This window comes from Petaurus breviceps, unplaced genomic scaffold (assembly GCF_028583685.1).
Source record: "Petaurus breviceps papuanus isolate PSGF00001 unplaced genomic scaffold, PetGlider_PUasm1.0 189, whole genome shotgun sequence".
NCBI lineage: Eukaryota > Metazoa > Chordata > Mammalia > Diprotodontia > Petauridae > Petaurus > Petaurus breviceps.
In genome coordinates, this window is record NW_027185809.1 from 6,473,726 (window position 1) to 6,491,391 (window position 17,666).

Sequence of the window (17,666 nt, forward strand, 5' to 3'; positions counted from 1 at the left end):
AGACACTTGACACACTAGCTGTGTGACTTTGGGTAAGTCACTTAACCCCAATTGCCCTCCAAAAAGCAAAAAAAAAAAAAAAAGACCCCTTTCAGATCTAAACTGATGACTCTGTGATCCCATATTAAAAGTTACAGGAAGTTATACAGCAGAATGTGAGAGTCAGAGGTGGATGAGGGTACCTCAGGTGGGGTAAAGCAGCATGAGCAAAGGAACAGCAGCAGCAGTGATGATGGTGGTGAGTATAACAGTAGCTGAAGGTTTACAAAATGCATCACACATCTCTTTCAACCCTCACAATAACCCTGAGGTAGGAGCTGCTGTTACCCCCATTTTAATAATAATAACAATAATAATAATAGCTAGCATTTATGTAGTACTTCAAGGCTTGCAAAGCACTTTACCCTTTTATCTCTTTTGATCTCACTACAACTCTGGGAGCTTATTATTCCCATTTTACAGATGAAGAAACTGAGGCTGAGAGGTCAAATAAACTGCTGGGTCACGGAGCTAGTAAGAGTCTGAGGCAGGACTGGGATTCAGATGTTCCTTACAACTGAGTTCAAGGCTGCTTGGGGAAGAGGAACCTAGCAAGATAGATTGGAATAGACAAAAGCAAAGCAGGGGGTCGTGTGCCTAGCTTTAGGCTAGGTGATTCTCTGGGGGAGACAAAAGCAGCATCTACATAGTAGGTGCTTAACAAATGCATATTAATTCGTTGTTCCAGGCCTCATGCTCTGATCTGTTCCTGCAGAGATGCCTCTTCTGGGGGAGCATTCAGCTTGGTTTGTTCCCTTTCCCTTCAATTCAGTAAAGCTCTTTTAAGCACCTACTATGTGCCAAAAAGCTAAAAGGGGAGAGGGGAGTGTTAATGTGTGTGTGGAGTCAAAACTAAGCCGAGCTGCCGATGGAAAGTAGAATTACCTGCTTAGTGGTGACCCCAGCCCTCTCTGAAGGGAAGCCTTGGGAAGAGTTAGGTGCTCTACCTTCCAGTGATAGGGGAAAAGGAGCAGGGAATGCTGGGTATCAAGAGCTGAGTCAGTTTACATGGTGATGAGATAACGGGGGAATGTTCAGATGTCCTGGGGGAGGCCTGATGTGTGGACACTAAGTGTGGGATGACACTACCTTTTCCCCTAGCCCTGGTCCACTTTCCACCCCTTCCTGCCACTGTCCAGTGGAGCCCAGCTCCACGCTCAGAGGAGATTCATGTGATCACAGAATCTCAGAGGTCATCTCTTGAGGAAAGAGACCCAGAAGGCACCTAGGCCAACCCTCACCTGAAAGGGCATCCTTTCTAGAACAGTCCTAGCCATGGGTCATTGAGCCTTTTGTTCTCCGTTTCCAGAAATAGGGGACTAACCCCATCCTGAAGCAATCCATTAAGCTTCAGACAGATAGCCTCGATTATTCGGAAGTTTTCCCTTACAGCGAGCCAAAATGCCAAAATTTTGCTCTCTCCAACTTCCACTAGTGACTCCTCTTGCCCTCTGGGGCAAAACAAAACAAGTCTAATCCCTCTTCCATGTGGCTGCACCTTAGTTACTTGAACATAGCCATCACATCCCCTGTAGTGCTTGTCTACGCTAAAAAAAAGCCCTCCAGTGCGCCCGTAAGATCTGGTCTCCGTTCCTCTCACCATCCTGGATAGGCTAGGTTTTTTGGTTTTTTTAACTTTTATTTATTTTATTTTTGATTTATGAAATAAAACAAGCATTTCTATAACATAGTAGAATTTTTTACAAAGATGATTGTATGTGAAACTGCAGGTCTGTTAGGTTCGACTTGCTATTTTAAATATATAATAAAGTTATTGTGTAACTTTTCTTTTTTTCTTCCCTTCTCCCCTCACCCCCCTGCCCTAGACATGGCTACCATTAGACACGTGTGTATGTGTGTACAAAACAATTTTATTCATACTTCTGTTGATCAGTTCTTTCCCCGGATGCAGATAGCGCCTCCTTCGTATGATCTTTGTTGTTAATTTGGGGTATTCATAATAGTCACAATGAATGTAGATCGAAGCCTACTCTTTTCTCGTTTTTTTCTTTCTTGTGGTTTTCCCTTTGATTCTGATTCTTCTTTACAACACAACTAATGCAGAAATATGTTTCATAGGATTGTATATGTATAGCTCGTATCAGATTGCATGCCGCCCTGGGAAGGGGGAGGGAGGAAAATTTGGAATTAAAAATCTTATAAAAGTGAATGTTGAGAACTGAAAGTAGAATAGTCACAATGACTTCGTTGCTCAAAGTTGTGCTTAAAACAATATTGCTGTTACTGTATACGACAATTTCTTAACAGATTTAAAGAGGCCATTTAGTCTAACCCCTTGGTTTTAACAAATGAGGAAATGAGAGTTAAGTGACTTGACCAGAGTGACACAGCAGAGCCAGAATTCAAACCTATTTCCCATTTCCTCATTTGACAATGACCTTCCTGGCAGATTGAGAGGAGAAATGGAGTGCCCCTTTTTGGAACCACCATGGGATCTGGCCACCTTTTAGCCAAGCAGGAAGATTCCACTTGAAAACACATTGAGAGGGAGCTGCTTCCTGTTTTGGGGTTTGTTTGTTCGGGGGTTTTTTGGCTTTGCTATGGAGAGGACTCCCCCTCCCCCCTTGCCACTGGACAATTAGAGTAAAGTTACTGTGGTCTCACCTTACCTCAGCAAAGACCACCTTACCAGCATAACCCTTCTCTGCTCCTGCCAGAACTAAAAAACCCAAAACTGCTGGATTGAATACTAGCCTGATTAGGGCCTTTGCAACCCTTTGTTTCTGGGGAAATGTCAAGACTCAAAATCCCCTCATCATCCTGCTCCCATTGGGTAGCACCAAGAGATGAAGAAATTGAGGCCCTTAACTTCACAGAAGTTAAAGCATACTCTGTGAGATCCTCAGCAATATGCTTTAGTGCCTTTGGTTAACGATTTCCAGAAGTAGGAAATGAACTCCATTGAAGCACTCTATTGAGCTTCAGCCTTAATTGTCAGGAAGTTTTTTCCTTAAAGCAAGCCAGAATTTACTTTGACTTGCCCTAGGTCAAATGAAGAATAAGATGAAAGGCAGAAATGAAACCTGGGTCTGTTGACTGCTGGTCCAGGCCTCTTTTCTACTCACCATCGTGCCTCAAACAAACTTGAAGATGTTCCTGAGACATCATGGTCATCTGAGTTTTTCTCTTGTTGTGTTAGAGTAAGAAGGGACCTGGAAGTATATAGTGATAATGGTGTAGACTCATAGACTTAGTACATTAGAAAATACATTAGAGGTCATCTGAACCAACCCTCTCGTCTTATGGAAGGATTGGGGAGGTTATGGGATTTGCCCGAGATAACAGAGAATTAAGCGACACAGCTGAGATTGAAGCCCAGGTCGTCTGACTCCAAATCCACTTTATGCCACAGTTGGCTAGTCCAGTTGTGTTATTTTATGGAGAGGCAGGGAAGTCTTTGTTTTGCCCCCTTCCCACACACCTTTCATCTTAAAGCTTCCAGCTCTGCCTTCTTTTTGGAGGCTCATGATTATTCCTATAATGAGGATTAAAATGACAGTACGCATTACACAGAGAGAGTGGTGAGCCGATAATGTTTAGAAAGCTAAAAGCTGGGGATAGAGTAGAGATTCGGGGAAGTTCGGGGTATATTTGACCTGTGTTCTCACTGTTTGTTGACTGGGGAACCTGAATGCGAAGGCCAGGGAACAAGCAGCCGCCTTGGCTCCCAGCCCTGGTGTGTGGATGGCTGAAGGGACCTGTTGGTATCTGTATCACTGAAAAATTTACAGCCTAGCTAGCCCCGACTAGTGACAGAGAGGAGGCCAGGGGAAGAAAATACACTTGCGGGTAACAGAAATTTCCACTTGGAACAAAGCGGATGCTCCACAGATGCAGGGACCTTGGTCTGGGTTCACATTTCTCTCCAGGCCACCTCCCCTCCCCCACCCCGAGTCCTCTCCTTTTTTAGCCTCTCCCTCGCACCTGGTGGAGGGCAGAGCCTTGTTCCTAAAATGAGCTGATCCAGCCATGGGCGTTCCTTCTAGACCTCTACCCCTAAGGGGTACGAAGAGAGCTGGAGAGGGGACAAACATTGTTCCCTAAGTTACAGAAGCTTGCTTCCATAGAAGTATCTGACTTGCATGGCCACATGAACAGGTAGAGTTCATATTCATATACTGGCTGGCTCTATCACTTTACCCTTTGTGAGCATCAGTCTCTCCATCTGTCTTATGGGGATAACAATGCACTCCTTTGTCATAAGACTGTTTCAGGGAAATCCCTGTAGGAATTTGTTACTGATATTAGTATTATACATCCCATTGCTGTTGTGAAGTGATATTATATAGGAGCAAAGGAGGAACCCTAGACTCGGAGCCAGAAAACATTGTTTCTGGTCCTGTGTGTGCTGTCTACTCCCCAGGGGGTAACCTTGGGCAAGTCTCTTTCCTTCTCTGTGCCGGTTTTTCCATTCTTTAAAACGAAGAGGTTGGACAAGTCAATTCCTGAGGAGGGAGACGGAAAAGCACTGGCTGTGGAGTCAGAGGTCTTGGGTTCAGATCCCACCTCTGATACCACCTGTGAGACCTGGGGCAAGTCATCTGATTTTCCTGAGTCCTCAGTTTCCTCCTCTATCAAAGGAAGGGGTTAGACCAGATGGCCTCTGAGGCCCCTTCTAGATCCCATATTCCTCTTACGTTTTTTCCAGCTCTGTTATGATCCTTAAAGCCACTGGGATTGGCTATCGTCATCATTTGTTCATTGTCTCCGGCACTGGTGAGGCACTGCATCTGAGAGAGGAGCTTTCCCAGAGAAGGAGGTCAGAGCACAGTAAACATGAGTGTCAGAACTAGGGGCAAACAGGAAGTGAGGGGAGGGAGTGAGAGAAGGAGAGAGCATCCTCCCGCATAGTGCTGACCTGGGGAAGGTCCACTGCACTGCCTAGCTGTGGGAGGCTTCGAGGATCTCTCTGGTACAAGCTCCGCATCTTTAGGACTACAAGCCCTTGGCTGTGTGAGGCGGGGGTGGGTATAATGAAAGCATTTTATTCCCCTTAAAATTTTATGTAAGTTTGAGCTCTTACTCTTCTCTTCCTTGCTGAGAATGGCAAGTTCTGAAGAAAGAAAACAGGGCACGGAGGAGGAGAGACTAGCTGCTTCTAGTTCTTCACTTTGGGCCCGCCTGTTGGAGAAGGGCAGTGGGTGTTCCTGTGCTTCAAAGGATTAATGATTAAGGAGGAAATAGGGGATGGCTCTGAGGCCTCTAACGGGGGTTAGAGGGACCTCTGCAGCAGCAATGAGACCGGTCCCACCAGGCCTCTGCCTGATCTAGCCCAGTGACTCATACAACTTGAAAGGCTCCCGGGCCATGGAGCTGCCTGGGAGAGTTTGGCCCAGGCAGGCCCGGGTGAGGAGATGCCAACCTAACTATTGAAGGGATCTTTGGGGTACAGAAAAATGGTGTGAAAAAAGAGACTTGCCCTTTACCAGTTAATGCAAGTTCTCCCGTGTCCCCCACCCCTAAAAACATATACACTGTGTACTTCTCCTGCCTGCGATCCTGAGCCACTGCTTCTGCTAGCTAGGTTTTTTTCTCTCTATAATAACATGTTGTAGTGCTTTATGGTTTACACAGTTTTTCCATAAACAAGCCCAACAAACCCTATTGTTTTAAATAATATGCCGCCACCACCACCCCAAAAAGACCTGAACCTCAGTTCCCCTATTTGTAAAATGAAGATCTTAGCACCTACTTCATAGGGTTTAGGAGGATCAAATGAGATTAACGAATGTAAAACACTAAAATATAAATGTTGTTATTATTATGGCAGTGGTAAAAGATTCTGGCAACATTTATGAAGAACATTGGAATTAATTACTAAAAGAGATTGTGGAAATTCCTTTCCCTATATGGTCTTCCTTAAAAACAGGGAGATGGACCCATTGAATTCTAGAGGTCTGTTCTCACCTCTACATATATGCAAGCTAAGTAACTGCCAGTGATAGGAAAAATTGGGAGGAAAAAAAGGTTGGAAGCACTCCAGAGTCTGAAAGGGGAGATAATGAACCCATTTATCACTGTATTGGAACTGACCAGAAATGGGCAGTGGGTGAGAGGTGAAATTTGTGCTGATTTGGAGCTTTTGGCATCAAATGTACAGTTCTATCTAATTGACCTGAAAAGGGTCAGTTTTCCATGTCCTGAGAATTAGTGTCCATCTTTGAGAGGCTTGGACTTCTAGCATTTAAGCTGTCAGGTTGTATTTATCAGTGTAGATTCAATGGGATGGAACTTTTCTCCCCTCCTCATTTGCCCATGTCTAGCTCTAAAACATAGTATGGCCAGGCCTTCGCAACAGCCATGAATTTTGTGGGGCCCAGGAATTTGCTGCTTTGGTTAAACCTGCTGTCATCAAATGTTCTGCGAAAGCTAGTCCCTCCAGCCCTGTGTAGGTTGAGGGATGTCACATTGCCCACCAGATCTGGGAACTCCTGGACAAGACAGTGCCTCTCTGCTCCAAATCTGCCCTTTCCACTATTGCCCTGTGGCCCAGAACCAGCTCTTTTTAGTCTAGGTCCAGAGCTATTTCCCACTATTATCACTGGAGAATTGGATGGTATTTTTGAGGTGAGGGTTTTTTGAACCAGACCTTGTGATCTCCTTGGTGTAAGAGACTCCTACTACCGTGTTTCCCCGATAATAAGACACTGTCTTATATTTTTTGGACAGAAAAACACCAGAGGGCTTATTTTCAGGGGAGGGCTTATTTTAATGAACATTGACAGCAATTTTAATAAACAGGTAAATGTGAACCAAAAAATGTACCTTTATTCAATAAGCAAATCACTGGGGAAGAACAGGATGACGCGCTCACTGCTGCAGCTCAGAGCGCGGCGTGCGTTTCACTGGGGGGGGGGGAGGAACGGTGCATACAGAGGGTACCGTAATAGGGCTTATTTTAGAGGAATCTTACACAGTAAGAGGAGGGCTTATTTTCAGGATAGGTCTTATTATCGGGGAAACACGGTATGCAGATTACCTAATGGTCTTAGAGAGTGGCCCCGGGCACTAAGAAGCAAAGTGACTTAATTGCCTAGGACACAGCATATATGTGGCAGAGAAAGGATTCGAATCCAAGTCTTCCTGGATGCTGTGCCGTACTATTGGCTGGTGTTGTTATAGTTAAGATTAATAAAAACACACTTCTACGGTATTTTCACATTGGCAGAGCACTTATCCAGGTCTCCCAGTTCAGCATCTGTCATCCTTCACAATACTAGGTTGGATTTCCCTTTTTAGGCAAGTTGATTCTTAAGCCTGACTCTTGACCCCAGCCAACAATAGGGAAGAAAGTCATGGGATCATGGAATGAGAAGGGACCTTCAGTCATCATCTTACAGTTGGAGAAACTGAGGCTCATAGAGATTGGGTGACTTTGCCTGAGATCATGCAGATGGTAAATGGCAGAGCCGGGGTTTACACCAAGGTCCTCAGTGAGCTTGCACGACTCTGTGGGTGTGATCTCCCCTTTGTTCCTTGCTTTGCCATCTGATCCTCCAAGTCCAAGGCCTTTCTCCACCAAACCTTGAAACTCCTGCTCCTGAACGGGATCCCTAACTCAGCCCTTCATGACAGCCTGTGCATCTCCATTTCTTCACACTTTCCCCAATTAAATAATCACAGGACGAGGGAACACCTTAGGATGGGAGGCACCTGATAGTCACAGGCACTGTAAGCTAGCTAAGCTTTGTATCTTCCCCTGCATTGAGTACAGGGCTATCAAAAAAAAAATTGGACAAAACCTGTGATTTCATTGATGTAGACAGCTCCTCCTACCCTTACAGATGAGCACCTGCTTGCAGCAGGGCCAGCACGTATGAGAAGCAGGACCTGAACTCAGGTCTTCCTGATTCCAAAGCCAGCTCTCTAGCCACTATTGCATCCGCAACTGCCTCTGGTACCATGCTTAGCACATCTTTTGTCCTTTATGAATATTTGATGAATGAATGAATCAGTCGGTCAGTCTCACCTGAACCTTGAAGTCTGAGTTAAGGTATTAGTAAGCAGAGATGAGGGGAAGGCATTCCAAACAAAGGGTGCAGCAAATACCGTGTTTCCCCGATAATAAGACCTATCCCGAAAATAAGCCCTCCCCTTACTGTATAAGATTCCTCTAAAATAAGTCCTCCCCCGAAAATAAGCCCTATTGAGATTGCTACTGTAGTGAAGGTGATCCCCTGCGCTACATGCTACATTACGGTACCCTCTGTATGCACCGTCTCTCCCCTCCCCCCCCGTGAAACGCACGCTGCGCTCTGAGCTGCATCCAATCAGAGCTGCAGCAGTGAGCGTGTCATCCTGTTCTTCCCCAGTGATTTTCTTATTGAATAAAGGTACATTTTTTGGTTCACATTTACCTGTTTATTAAAATTGCTGTCAATGTTCATTAAAATAAGCCCTCCCCTGAAAATAAGCCCTCTGGTGTTTTTCTGTCCAAAAAAATTAATAAGACAGTGTCTTATTATCGGGGAAACACGGTAGAGAAGTCCAGTATGTGTCTAGATAACAACAGGTGGTCTGCTTCCTAGAACAGAATCTGTTTTGGATTAAATTGGATAAGTATTATGTTATCTGTGCCAGTGAGCATTCCCCTACCAAAAAAAGATGGTGAATTCCAAGAGGGCGGGACCATATCTTATCCAATTTCTCATCTCAATCTAGTACCTTGGATATAAGTACCCAGAACAGTCTTAGTAAATATTTATTTGAATGCGTGAACCAACCCAGAGAACAGCCTGGGGATGGGGATCTCCAGACACTGTGCCTGTCTCCTGCCTAATACAATCCAGACAGGTGTTTGTCAGTCTCGTTCTTGGGAATTTTTCTGGCCTACTTAAAGAACCTTTTCTGAGCATCCACAGCTGGGTAGCTGTACATACCACTGGTAGCTAGCATTGGGTAACTATGTACCGCAAGCAAAGCTAAGGATTGAATCTCAGAGTCAAAAGGGACCTTACTGGTCATCGAACCCAGAGATATCAAACTCCCGAGATGCCAAAATAGATTAAAATGTATTTGGAAAATGTTTAACAAAATAAATGAAAATACAACACTATGTAGATAATGGGAATTTGTGGTTTTCTGAGTTCATATGCAACCTATACAGATTTCTTCTTGAGTTTGATGCCACTGATCTTGACTAGCTGCTAAACTGGCTGCCATTTTAGATCAGGAAATTCAGGCCCACAGAATTTTAATGACATGTTCAAGGTGGTGCTAATAAGTGGCCGAGATTTTTACCCAGATCCTCTGACTCCAAATAAGTGGTTTTTACAGTATTTCATGCTTTCTGCAGGGTCACATAGCCAGTTGATGACAGAATCAGGCCTGGAAATCGGAAGTTTCTTATGTCTTTCCTAAATACCCCTTGCCACTTGAAGGTTGGCTTCACATCTCCAAAGAAGGACTTTTCTTTTTCCCCAGGATCATCACTTCCCTTAGGAGTCTGAGTCCCATCAGGGATTCTCCTTCTCAGAAACTTCTTTCTGTTTCCCCAGAAAAGCCAGAGTTGGACGAGATGACCATGGAGAGGGTGCTGGAGGAGTTAGAGACTCTGTGCCACCAGAACATGAACATGGCCATTGAGACTGAGGAAGGGCTGGGCATTGAGTATGATGAAGATGTCGTGTGTGACGTGTGCCGCTCGCCGGAGGGCGAGGATGGCAACGAGATGGTGTTCTGTGACAAGTGCAATGTGTGTGTTCATCAGGTAAGCTGCATCTAGGCCAGGTTGGGCCTGGGCCACACAACACAAGAATGAGCATCATTCAGTGCGTGCCGTGAGGAGGGGGAAGGGGGGACACCAGTGTAAGCGTGGAAGAAGCCTCAAGCGGTGCAACTGGCTGTGTGTGTGTTGGATTGTGCCTGTACAGGGTAAAGGTACAGAAGTCTTTAAGTCTCTTAGTGAAACATCATCCTATGAGAGAAAGAAACTATGGGAAAGAGTGTGAAAAAGAGACTTGCATGAGAAAAAGGTATTGTAGTGTATATCAGACTGTGTTCAAGGGTATCTGTGTGTGAGATTGTGTGTTTGGGAATGGAACTGCAATGATTCATACCCTCACCTAGAAATAAACTCTTCTTAGGAGGCTGGTCCTGTCCTCTCCAGGTCCCTGCCACCCCCTGCCTCAGGGAACCACACCCTATAGAGAAAGCATTGGAACTGTGGACACCATAAAGTGACCTCTCACCTGAAGAGCAAATCCAGGTGCCCCTGTTCAGGACCCGGGGGAGAAGTTGTCCATGGCCCATTTGCAGAGGAGGTTGGTGGTAGCCAGGTCTCTCACCACCATAGCAGAAACCCTAGGGGGGCCACTTTGTACCAGTCATTCCTGAAGTGTTTGAGGCTGAGTGTGAAAGCTGGATCGGGGCTTGATGACTGACCTTGTGCTTTCCTGTCCAATCCTGTGGGAGTGCAGGCCTGCTATGGAATCCTCAAAGTCCCCACGGGAAGCTGGCTCTGCCGGACCTGTGCCCTGGGGGTCCAACCCAGATGTCTGCTCTGCCCCAAAAGGGGGGGAGCCCTGAAACCAACACGGAGCGGGACCAAGTGGGTTCATGTCAGCTGTGCCTTGTGGATACCGGAGGTGAGTAAAGGTCCTACTGCGTGCCCCTTTGTGAAGAGACCCCTTGGTGAACAGTGAACTGCTTGAGGGTCCAAGGTCAGAAGGGAATCAGGCAGGGGGCGGCCAGGTGGCTCAGCGAGTAAGAGCACAGGCTGCAGTGTCGGGATGACCTGGGGATCAAATCCGGGCTCAGACACTCAGCACCACACCCAGAAATAATAACTGGCCATGTAACCTTGAGCAAGTTACTTAACCCCAACTGCTCAAAAAAAAAAAAAAAAGAAGGGAATCAGGCAGTGCTTTGTTCTGAACGCAAGAGAAAAAGAATATTTCTTTTCTGTTGTTTTTTGAAGAGTGATCTTGTCCAGGCCAGAGAGAGCAGCCGTCACTGAACCTTCACTCCCATGCTGGGTTCTCTGTGCTGGTTGGGAGGGAAGGGTGCTGGGGGATTAAGAGACAGTAGGAAACAACATAGGGTGTCAGGGACCTGAGAACAACAACTAAGTGTGTGACCTTTGATGAATTTCATTTTCTTTTCCATATTTGTGTATTCCCAATACTTGGTGTATAATATAGCCTTAATGTTGGGTTCAGCTGATTGAATTGAATTAACTAGGGTTTTATTCCCCCCCCCCTTTTTTTTTTTTTTTGCAAGGTAGTGGGGTTAAGTGACTTGCTCAGGGTCATACAACTAGTAAGTTTCAAGTGTCTGAGGCTGAATTTGAACTCGGGTCCTCCTAAATCTAGGGCTAGTGCTCTATCTACTGCACCACCTTTTTTTTTTTCTTTATGATAAAAAACTAAAACTTTTTTAAGCACCTCTGGTGGGCAGAGAGGATGCTAGTCAGCCAGGGTGAGCAGATACAAAGTTTTTAGAAGATACAAGTCTCTTCCCTCAAGGGATATTTAATTTAGTAGGTAGTTCAGTGGACAGAACACTGACCCTGGAGTCAGGAGATCTGAGTTTAGATCTGGCCTCATATACTTAACTAGCTGTGTGACCTTGGGCAAGTCATTTAACCCTGTCTGTCTCAGTTTCTTTATCAGTAAAATGAGCTGGAGAAGGAAATGGCAAAGCATTCCAGTGTCTTTTGCCAAGAAAACTCCAGATGAAGTTATGGAGAGTCAAACACAACTGACATGGCTGAATGACAAGTACCATTAAGAGGAGGCAGTGTGGTGCTGTGGAAGCAGTGTGGGATTTCGGGATGAATCTCTGTGGCCTTAGACAGCTTGCCTAACCTCTCTGTGCCTCAGGTCCTCATCTCAAGCCTCTTCCAGCTCTAAATCTATGGTCTCATGGCAGGGTCCCAGCCAGTGGTTTGCCATTATCTTTTGTCATCCTTTCAAGGCTCTCTTCCATTACAAGATCCTCAATTCAGAGTCTCTTGGCTTTCTTTTTTTAAAGTAAATATTTTGTGGACCCTTTTTCCCCTCACAGTCACTCCTTTCCCAGTAAACATCTTCCTCATAGGATCCTCCCCTGTAATAAGAAATTGTAGTGAAGCTAAACAAATTAAGACCGGGGTCCCATGGTACGCGCATGCCCCATTCTGCACCTGCAGGCTTCCACCGATATTTAGGGAGAGGAGGCATGCTCCACCCCACTCCTCAGCCTACCACGTTTCTCTTGCCCATTTGTTTCAAGTTAATAAAACAGGATGAAATGAATGAATAAAGTACTAATATTTATATAATTTATATAATAAAGTACTACATATTTAGGGTAAAAAGTATAATTAAGCCTAGTATATATTGTGAGGTGATGTTCAGAACGACACTCCTGGGTTCCTGTAGGATTCAGCATCAATTTCTTCCCTTCTGGCCCTTGGGTATAGTCTAATCCGGCCCCTTTCCTTTACAAATTAGGAAAATGAGGCCCCTTCCATCTTTAATAGTCTCTGATTTAAAGAAGGGCTTTTCAGGACAGCTCTATCACGTTTGGGACACACTGCCCTTCAAGCTTTTTTCCATCAGAGACTAAAAATGATTCAGGAAATCTCCAGGGGAGGGAGAACTGGCGGAGGAAGGGGCCGAGAGAAGGTAGATTGCAGGCTTGGCCCGCAGCTTGGTGGAGTCATCCCTCCCTCCTCTCCCAACACCTGCCAGTCCGTCCCCTAGCTGAGCGGCCCCACCTCTCCAGCCCACCTGCTGATTGGTCGAGCCAGCCACTCGGCTTCTCGGAGCTTGATGCTTGTGGGCTCTGGGGCCCTGGGAACGGAGTGAAAGTTGAGTAGAGCAAAGGCAGAGATAGGAGTGACAGCCCTTGGGGCAGGGCCACTCCTTGGCACTGAAGCCTCCTGCCTCTTTTAAGAAGGATGAAGCTGCACTCCTGGAGGCTGGATTTTATAGAGATGTCCCAGCTAAAGGGCTCCTTTTAGAGAGCTAAAGAGCCTTCTTTCCCTCCCCCAGCTTAATGGACTAATAATAGTAAGAATAACAACAGTAACAGCGATGATAAGACTGAGTGTTCTGTCCTCGTACAGTGGACAGGTTGGAGTCAGAAAAACCTGTGTTCACGTATCAGGTCTTGATTTTTACCTATGTGAACTTGGGCTGTTTCCATTTCCTCATCTATGAAATGGCCTCTGAGTCCCTCCCAGCCCTGAATCTACGGCCCTGTGGGCCATAACTAACTCAGTGTTAGTCCAAGGTGGTTAAGTTTAATTCAGCATGCATTTCTGAAGTGCCTACTCTGTGCAAAATATTGGGCTAGGGGTTGAGGATGCAAAGACACTAACAAACAGTTTGCCTTCATGTGTTGTCATTTTGCTGAACCCATGGATAAAGTCAAAGCTGGCCTGTTCTGGGCCAGAGTTCTTGGTTCCCAGGTGAAGTCTCCACGCTGAGCTTCCTGGCCACATCCATTTTTACGTGGGAGGCAGGCAGCATTGCTAGACCTGAGGCTCACAGAGATCATAACCTAGGCACCTGTGAAGCCAGGGAGAAACTGAGGTGATTCTCCTTGGGTGTTTGAAGCCTGTCTTGTTAGAAACCTGGGGGGGAGGAAGGCCTGGTTATTTTGAAGACTCCTCCTCCCTCCCTGAAGTCTTGAAGAGATCCTGAATTTCACCTCTTGTGACCTGTGGGGTTCACCTTCCTGCAAAGCTGAAAGGGAGGAATCTAACTTCTTGATAAGAATAGAGCTTCATCTGCCGTCCCTTAAGCTAAATTCATTAACACCTCATTAGATAAAAGGTGACAGGACCACAAGTGACCCCTGGTGGCAAAACAGGAAGAGAAAGGTGGGGGTTTGGGGGTTGAGAGGAATTAACACTGAGAAGAGGGTCCTAATCCCAGTCTTTTCTTCCTGCTTCCAGGAGCAGCCTGGGGATGGGACACCGTATCATAGCTCTCTAAAGCTGGCTTTCTCTATAGGACACACAATACCTTCAGTGGTAGTACTCAGCTTTTATTATTTTTTAGAATTTATTTTTTTTGTTTTTGTATCACCCATATTTCCCATCATATCCCCTACCTCCTCCTCCCAGAGAGTCATTTCTTATAATAAAGTAGAAAAAGAAAAAATCAGCAAAATTAGACAGCATAAAGAAAAGAATGATATTATTAATAGGACTCCAACAGTCTTACTATTGCTGTAAACAAGGCAGGTGCTTTCTCATAGCCTTTAGGGCCAGGCTTTGTCATTGTCATTTCTTCGCTGTCAGTTTTGATTGTTTTTGTTGTGGGGGGTTTGCCCCCATTTACATCATTGCAGCGTTTGTATATATTGTTTTCCTGGTTCTGCTTACTTCCCTTTGCATCAGTTCATATAAGCCTTCCTATCCTTATCTGTGTATTTTATTATTTTCAGGGCATATTGATATTCACATACCACAACTTATTTAGTCATTCCTAGTTGCTAGGCATCTACTTTTCCACTTTTTAATATTGTAAGGAAGTGCTGCTGTACCTATAGAGGTGTATATGGGGCCTTTGTTTTTAGCCTTGCCCTTTCCGTGGTATATGCCTAACAGTAGCATCTCTAGATCAAAAAGTATAGACATTTTTATTTGTACTCTTTGAATATTTCCAGAATGGTTGGACCACTTTACAGTTCCATCAACAGTGTATTAAGATGCCCATCTTTTTCCCTAGACCCTCTGACAATGACAATTCTCATCTTTTGTCATCTTGGCCACTTTCTATTATTAAACATTTCCCCTGTCTAGGGGATGCCATAGGAGAGGCACTGTGCCTGCAGAAAATTGTTCATAATGTCAGCTTTACAGGGACAGAGACCAGTGTTAGATTTGGACAAGACCTGGGCTCAGACCAACTGAGGCAAGTTCTAAGAGTCCAGCCTTTTTCAGTGTTGAGGGTAATTCCTGATCTTCTCCTGTTCAGAATGAATCACTCAAAAGACACAAATTGGATCAAGCCCCTATATTGTTGTGACATCTGTCTCTTAGACCTTCTTGCCTCTAGTCTCTCTACCCTGTCCAGCCCATCCTTTATATAAACCTTCCTGAGATGATCTGTTCGTGTCCCTCCCCCACTCTGCTGCAGAAGCACTCAGCACATCTTGCCCATGGCAGATACTTCAGTCCCTCAAACGGTTGCTGAATTGAATGGAAATGGAGAGCAGTAGTGTTCACTGAACAGGAAATTATTACAGCACATTTGACTGAAAGGACATAAGACTGTGGCATTCCTGGCCATTTTCCCCATTTCTTAAGATCTCAGCTCTTCGGTGGTATTGGGTCTGCAGTGGCATAATCATCTAAGTCAGTTGATGCTTTCCCCAACAACTTTTTATCCCAGAAGTAGAAGCTGCTATTGTTTCATTTAAAAATTCCATATCTTGGGGCAAGTCACCTGACTGGTACATTTTCCGTGCTTTCTTTCCAGTGACCAGTTCTGTGTTCACTTGAGACAAGCACTGTCTCTCCAGGAGAATATTCTCTTGGAGTCAGAATTCTCACTCTATTTCCAGTGGCTCTTGGCTTGAGGAGGAAACATATCCATGCTCCTTACTTCCAAGATTTCATTCAGTGGGCATTAATTAAGCACCTCCTGTGTACAGGAATGCATCATTGAGGGCTAGGGGTAACATGAGTCCTTGCCCTCCTGTAGCTTGAAGCTATTCCATGGTCTCTCTTGAGCTTTCCGTGGGAGTCAGCCATGGCAGGGTAGCACAAAAGAAGCAGGATATGGCTAGACCTCAGGCAGCTGACAGTCAAGTCAGGGATGCGCTGTGTTTCCATGCAAAGACAGAATGATGTGATAGAGGAAAGGTGTTACAGTAAGGGCACCATAAGGCCGTGCAAAGACCACTGAGCCTGGAGTCTAGAGTCTCGGCTCTACTGTTTCCTAGCTTTTTGCGATGGGAGCTTTTACTTCCTCAGAGCCTAAATTTCCTCTCCTGTGAAATGAGAGAAATCATCCTCTCACTGCCTGCCTTGACATAGTATGAGAAAAGGCCTCTGTAAACCTTAACGCCCTATGTAAAAGTGAGTTCTTACTGTTACGGGAAGGTTCAAAGCAGTTACAGAGAACAAAATGAAAACTTGACACGTTAAAGACGGAAAAGCCTAGGTTAGGTTGTGGAGTGGTGATGTGGTCTTTGTCCGGGGGGTAAGTTTTGATATAAGTAAGCAGCGCAGGACGCGTGGACCTGCCTTACCTCGGAATCAAACCCTTCTATTTGTGTTGTGCCTAGGTCAGCATTGGATGCCCAGAGAAGATGGAGCCAATTACCAAGATCTCACACATCCCTGCAAGCCGGTGGGCCCTGTCCTGTAGTCTGTGCCGGGAGTGTATGGGGACATGTATTCAGGTAGATGCACAAATGAAAACTTTGGACAGCTCCCCAAGTAACAAGAGTAGGAGTAACATGCATTTATTAAGTAACTACTGTGTGCATTGCACAGGGGAAGCCCTTGGGGAGATGCAAAGTTTAGATAAGAAACAGTTCTTGCTTCTGTGTATTTCTTACCCAGGGTCAGAGGATGCAGCATATACACAAATCCCTTTAATGTGCAATATTGCACATTGTACATATACAATCGTGTGCACTGTTGCGTGCTGTGCATTAAGGGTGTACAAAGCAAAGGGCTCACTGAGGACCACCTGTGTGCCCACCCATTCTGTCCTTTGTTGCATTGTTTGGAAGACACAAACAGATGACCTGTACCCTGCAATCAGGAACTCCCAGGATGCTTGGGGAGACAGGGCATCCTCACCAGCAGTATATGATTTGACTGTGTGACTTTGAACCAAGTTGCTTTCCATCCGGGAGCTGCAGTTTTCTCATTGATTGGACAAGGTCATCTCTGACGACCTCCTGCTTCTGCCATTCTTTGGTGTGGCTACACAGCTGCAGTGGCTCAGAGAGAAGGAAGGTATGCCCCCGTGTAGGCTGGGGTAGTCAGGGAAAACTTATCGAAGAGGTAAGCCTGGAACTTGGCTGTGAAAGAGAGAGAATTAGAAAGGCCAGAGAAGGAAGGGAAGGAGGGAAGCAGGGAGGGGATATTCAAGGCTTGGAAAAGAGGAGAATAAAATTGTCAGGCTTGGATGATTATTCCAAGCTGGAACTTATTAGGGAAAATTCAGTTCAATTTAATAGATACATATTAATCATTCACTGTGTGGGTAGTCTTGTGCCTGGTGTTACAGGAGATAGAGAGTTGAGACAAGACATGGCCCCTGCCTTCTTAGAGCTCACAGTTTGATTATGGAATGGGACAGATAAATGTCATACATAAAGTTGTAAGAATAGAAAATTAGTGGAATATAAGCAAAGTAATTCTTTCCAGGGAGGTCATTATTTCTAGGGAAATCAAGGAAGACTTCCTGGAAGGGGTAACATTCAAGTTAGATTTTAAAGGAAAGAATCTCAACAGGCAAATATGGTTGGAGAGGACATTCCAGACATAGGAAATAGTATGAGTGGACCACGGAAAAGCAGGAGAATGGAGAAATAGCTGGAGTATAGAGTTGGGGGAGCAGAGTGATAAGAATAAGAAAAGCCTGGAGAGGAAAGATTATAGAGAGCCTTGAATGCCAGGCAAAGGCATTTGGTTTTTACTCTGTGAGCAG

The 17,666-nt window shown here is 45.2% G+C and overlaps 1 protein-coding gene and 1 long non-coding RNA gene across 10 annotated transcripts in view; one reads left to right on the forward strand and one right to left on the reverse strand.

Annotated features, from left to right (window-relative positions):
* JADE2 (jade family PHD finger 2) overlaps window positions 1–17,666 on the forward strand; it is a 196,068-nt gene that overhangs the window by 136,034 nt on the left and 42,368 nt on the right. For all 8 annotated transcript variants that reach the window (XM_069091849.1, XM_069091848.1, XM_069091853.1 and 5 more), the window contains 3 exons: window positions 9,558–9,769; window positions 10,479–10,646; window positions 16,288–16,404. In XM_069091849.1, coding sequence (XP_068947950.1) covers window positions 9,558–9,769; window positions 10,479–10,646; window positions 16,288–16,404 — 497 coding nt within the window. The remainder of the gene's footprint in view (window positions 1–9,557; window positions 9,770–10,478; window positions 10,647–16,287; window positions 16,405–17,666) is intronic.
* On the reverse strand, window positions 1,687–6,460 carry LOC138163989 (uncharacterized). Of its 2 annotated transcripts, XR_011168969.1 has the most exons (4): window positions 5,084–6,460; window positions 3,482–3,535; window positions 3,126–3,212; window positions 1,687–2,157 (listed from the first exon to the last, which is right to left on the reverse strand). It is a non-coding gene; the product is annotated as an uncharacterized lncRNA (long non-coding RNA). The 2 variants fall into 2 exon arrangements; XR_011168970.1 differs by lacking the exon at window positions 3,482–3,535 and having other exon boundaries at window positions 4,698–6,460.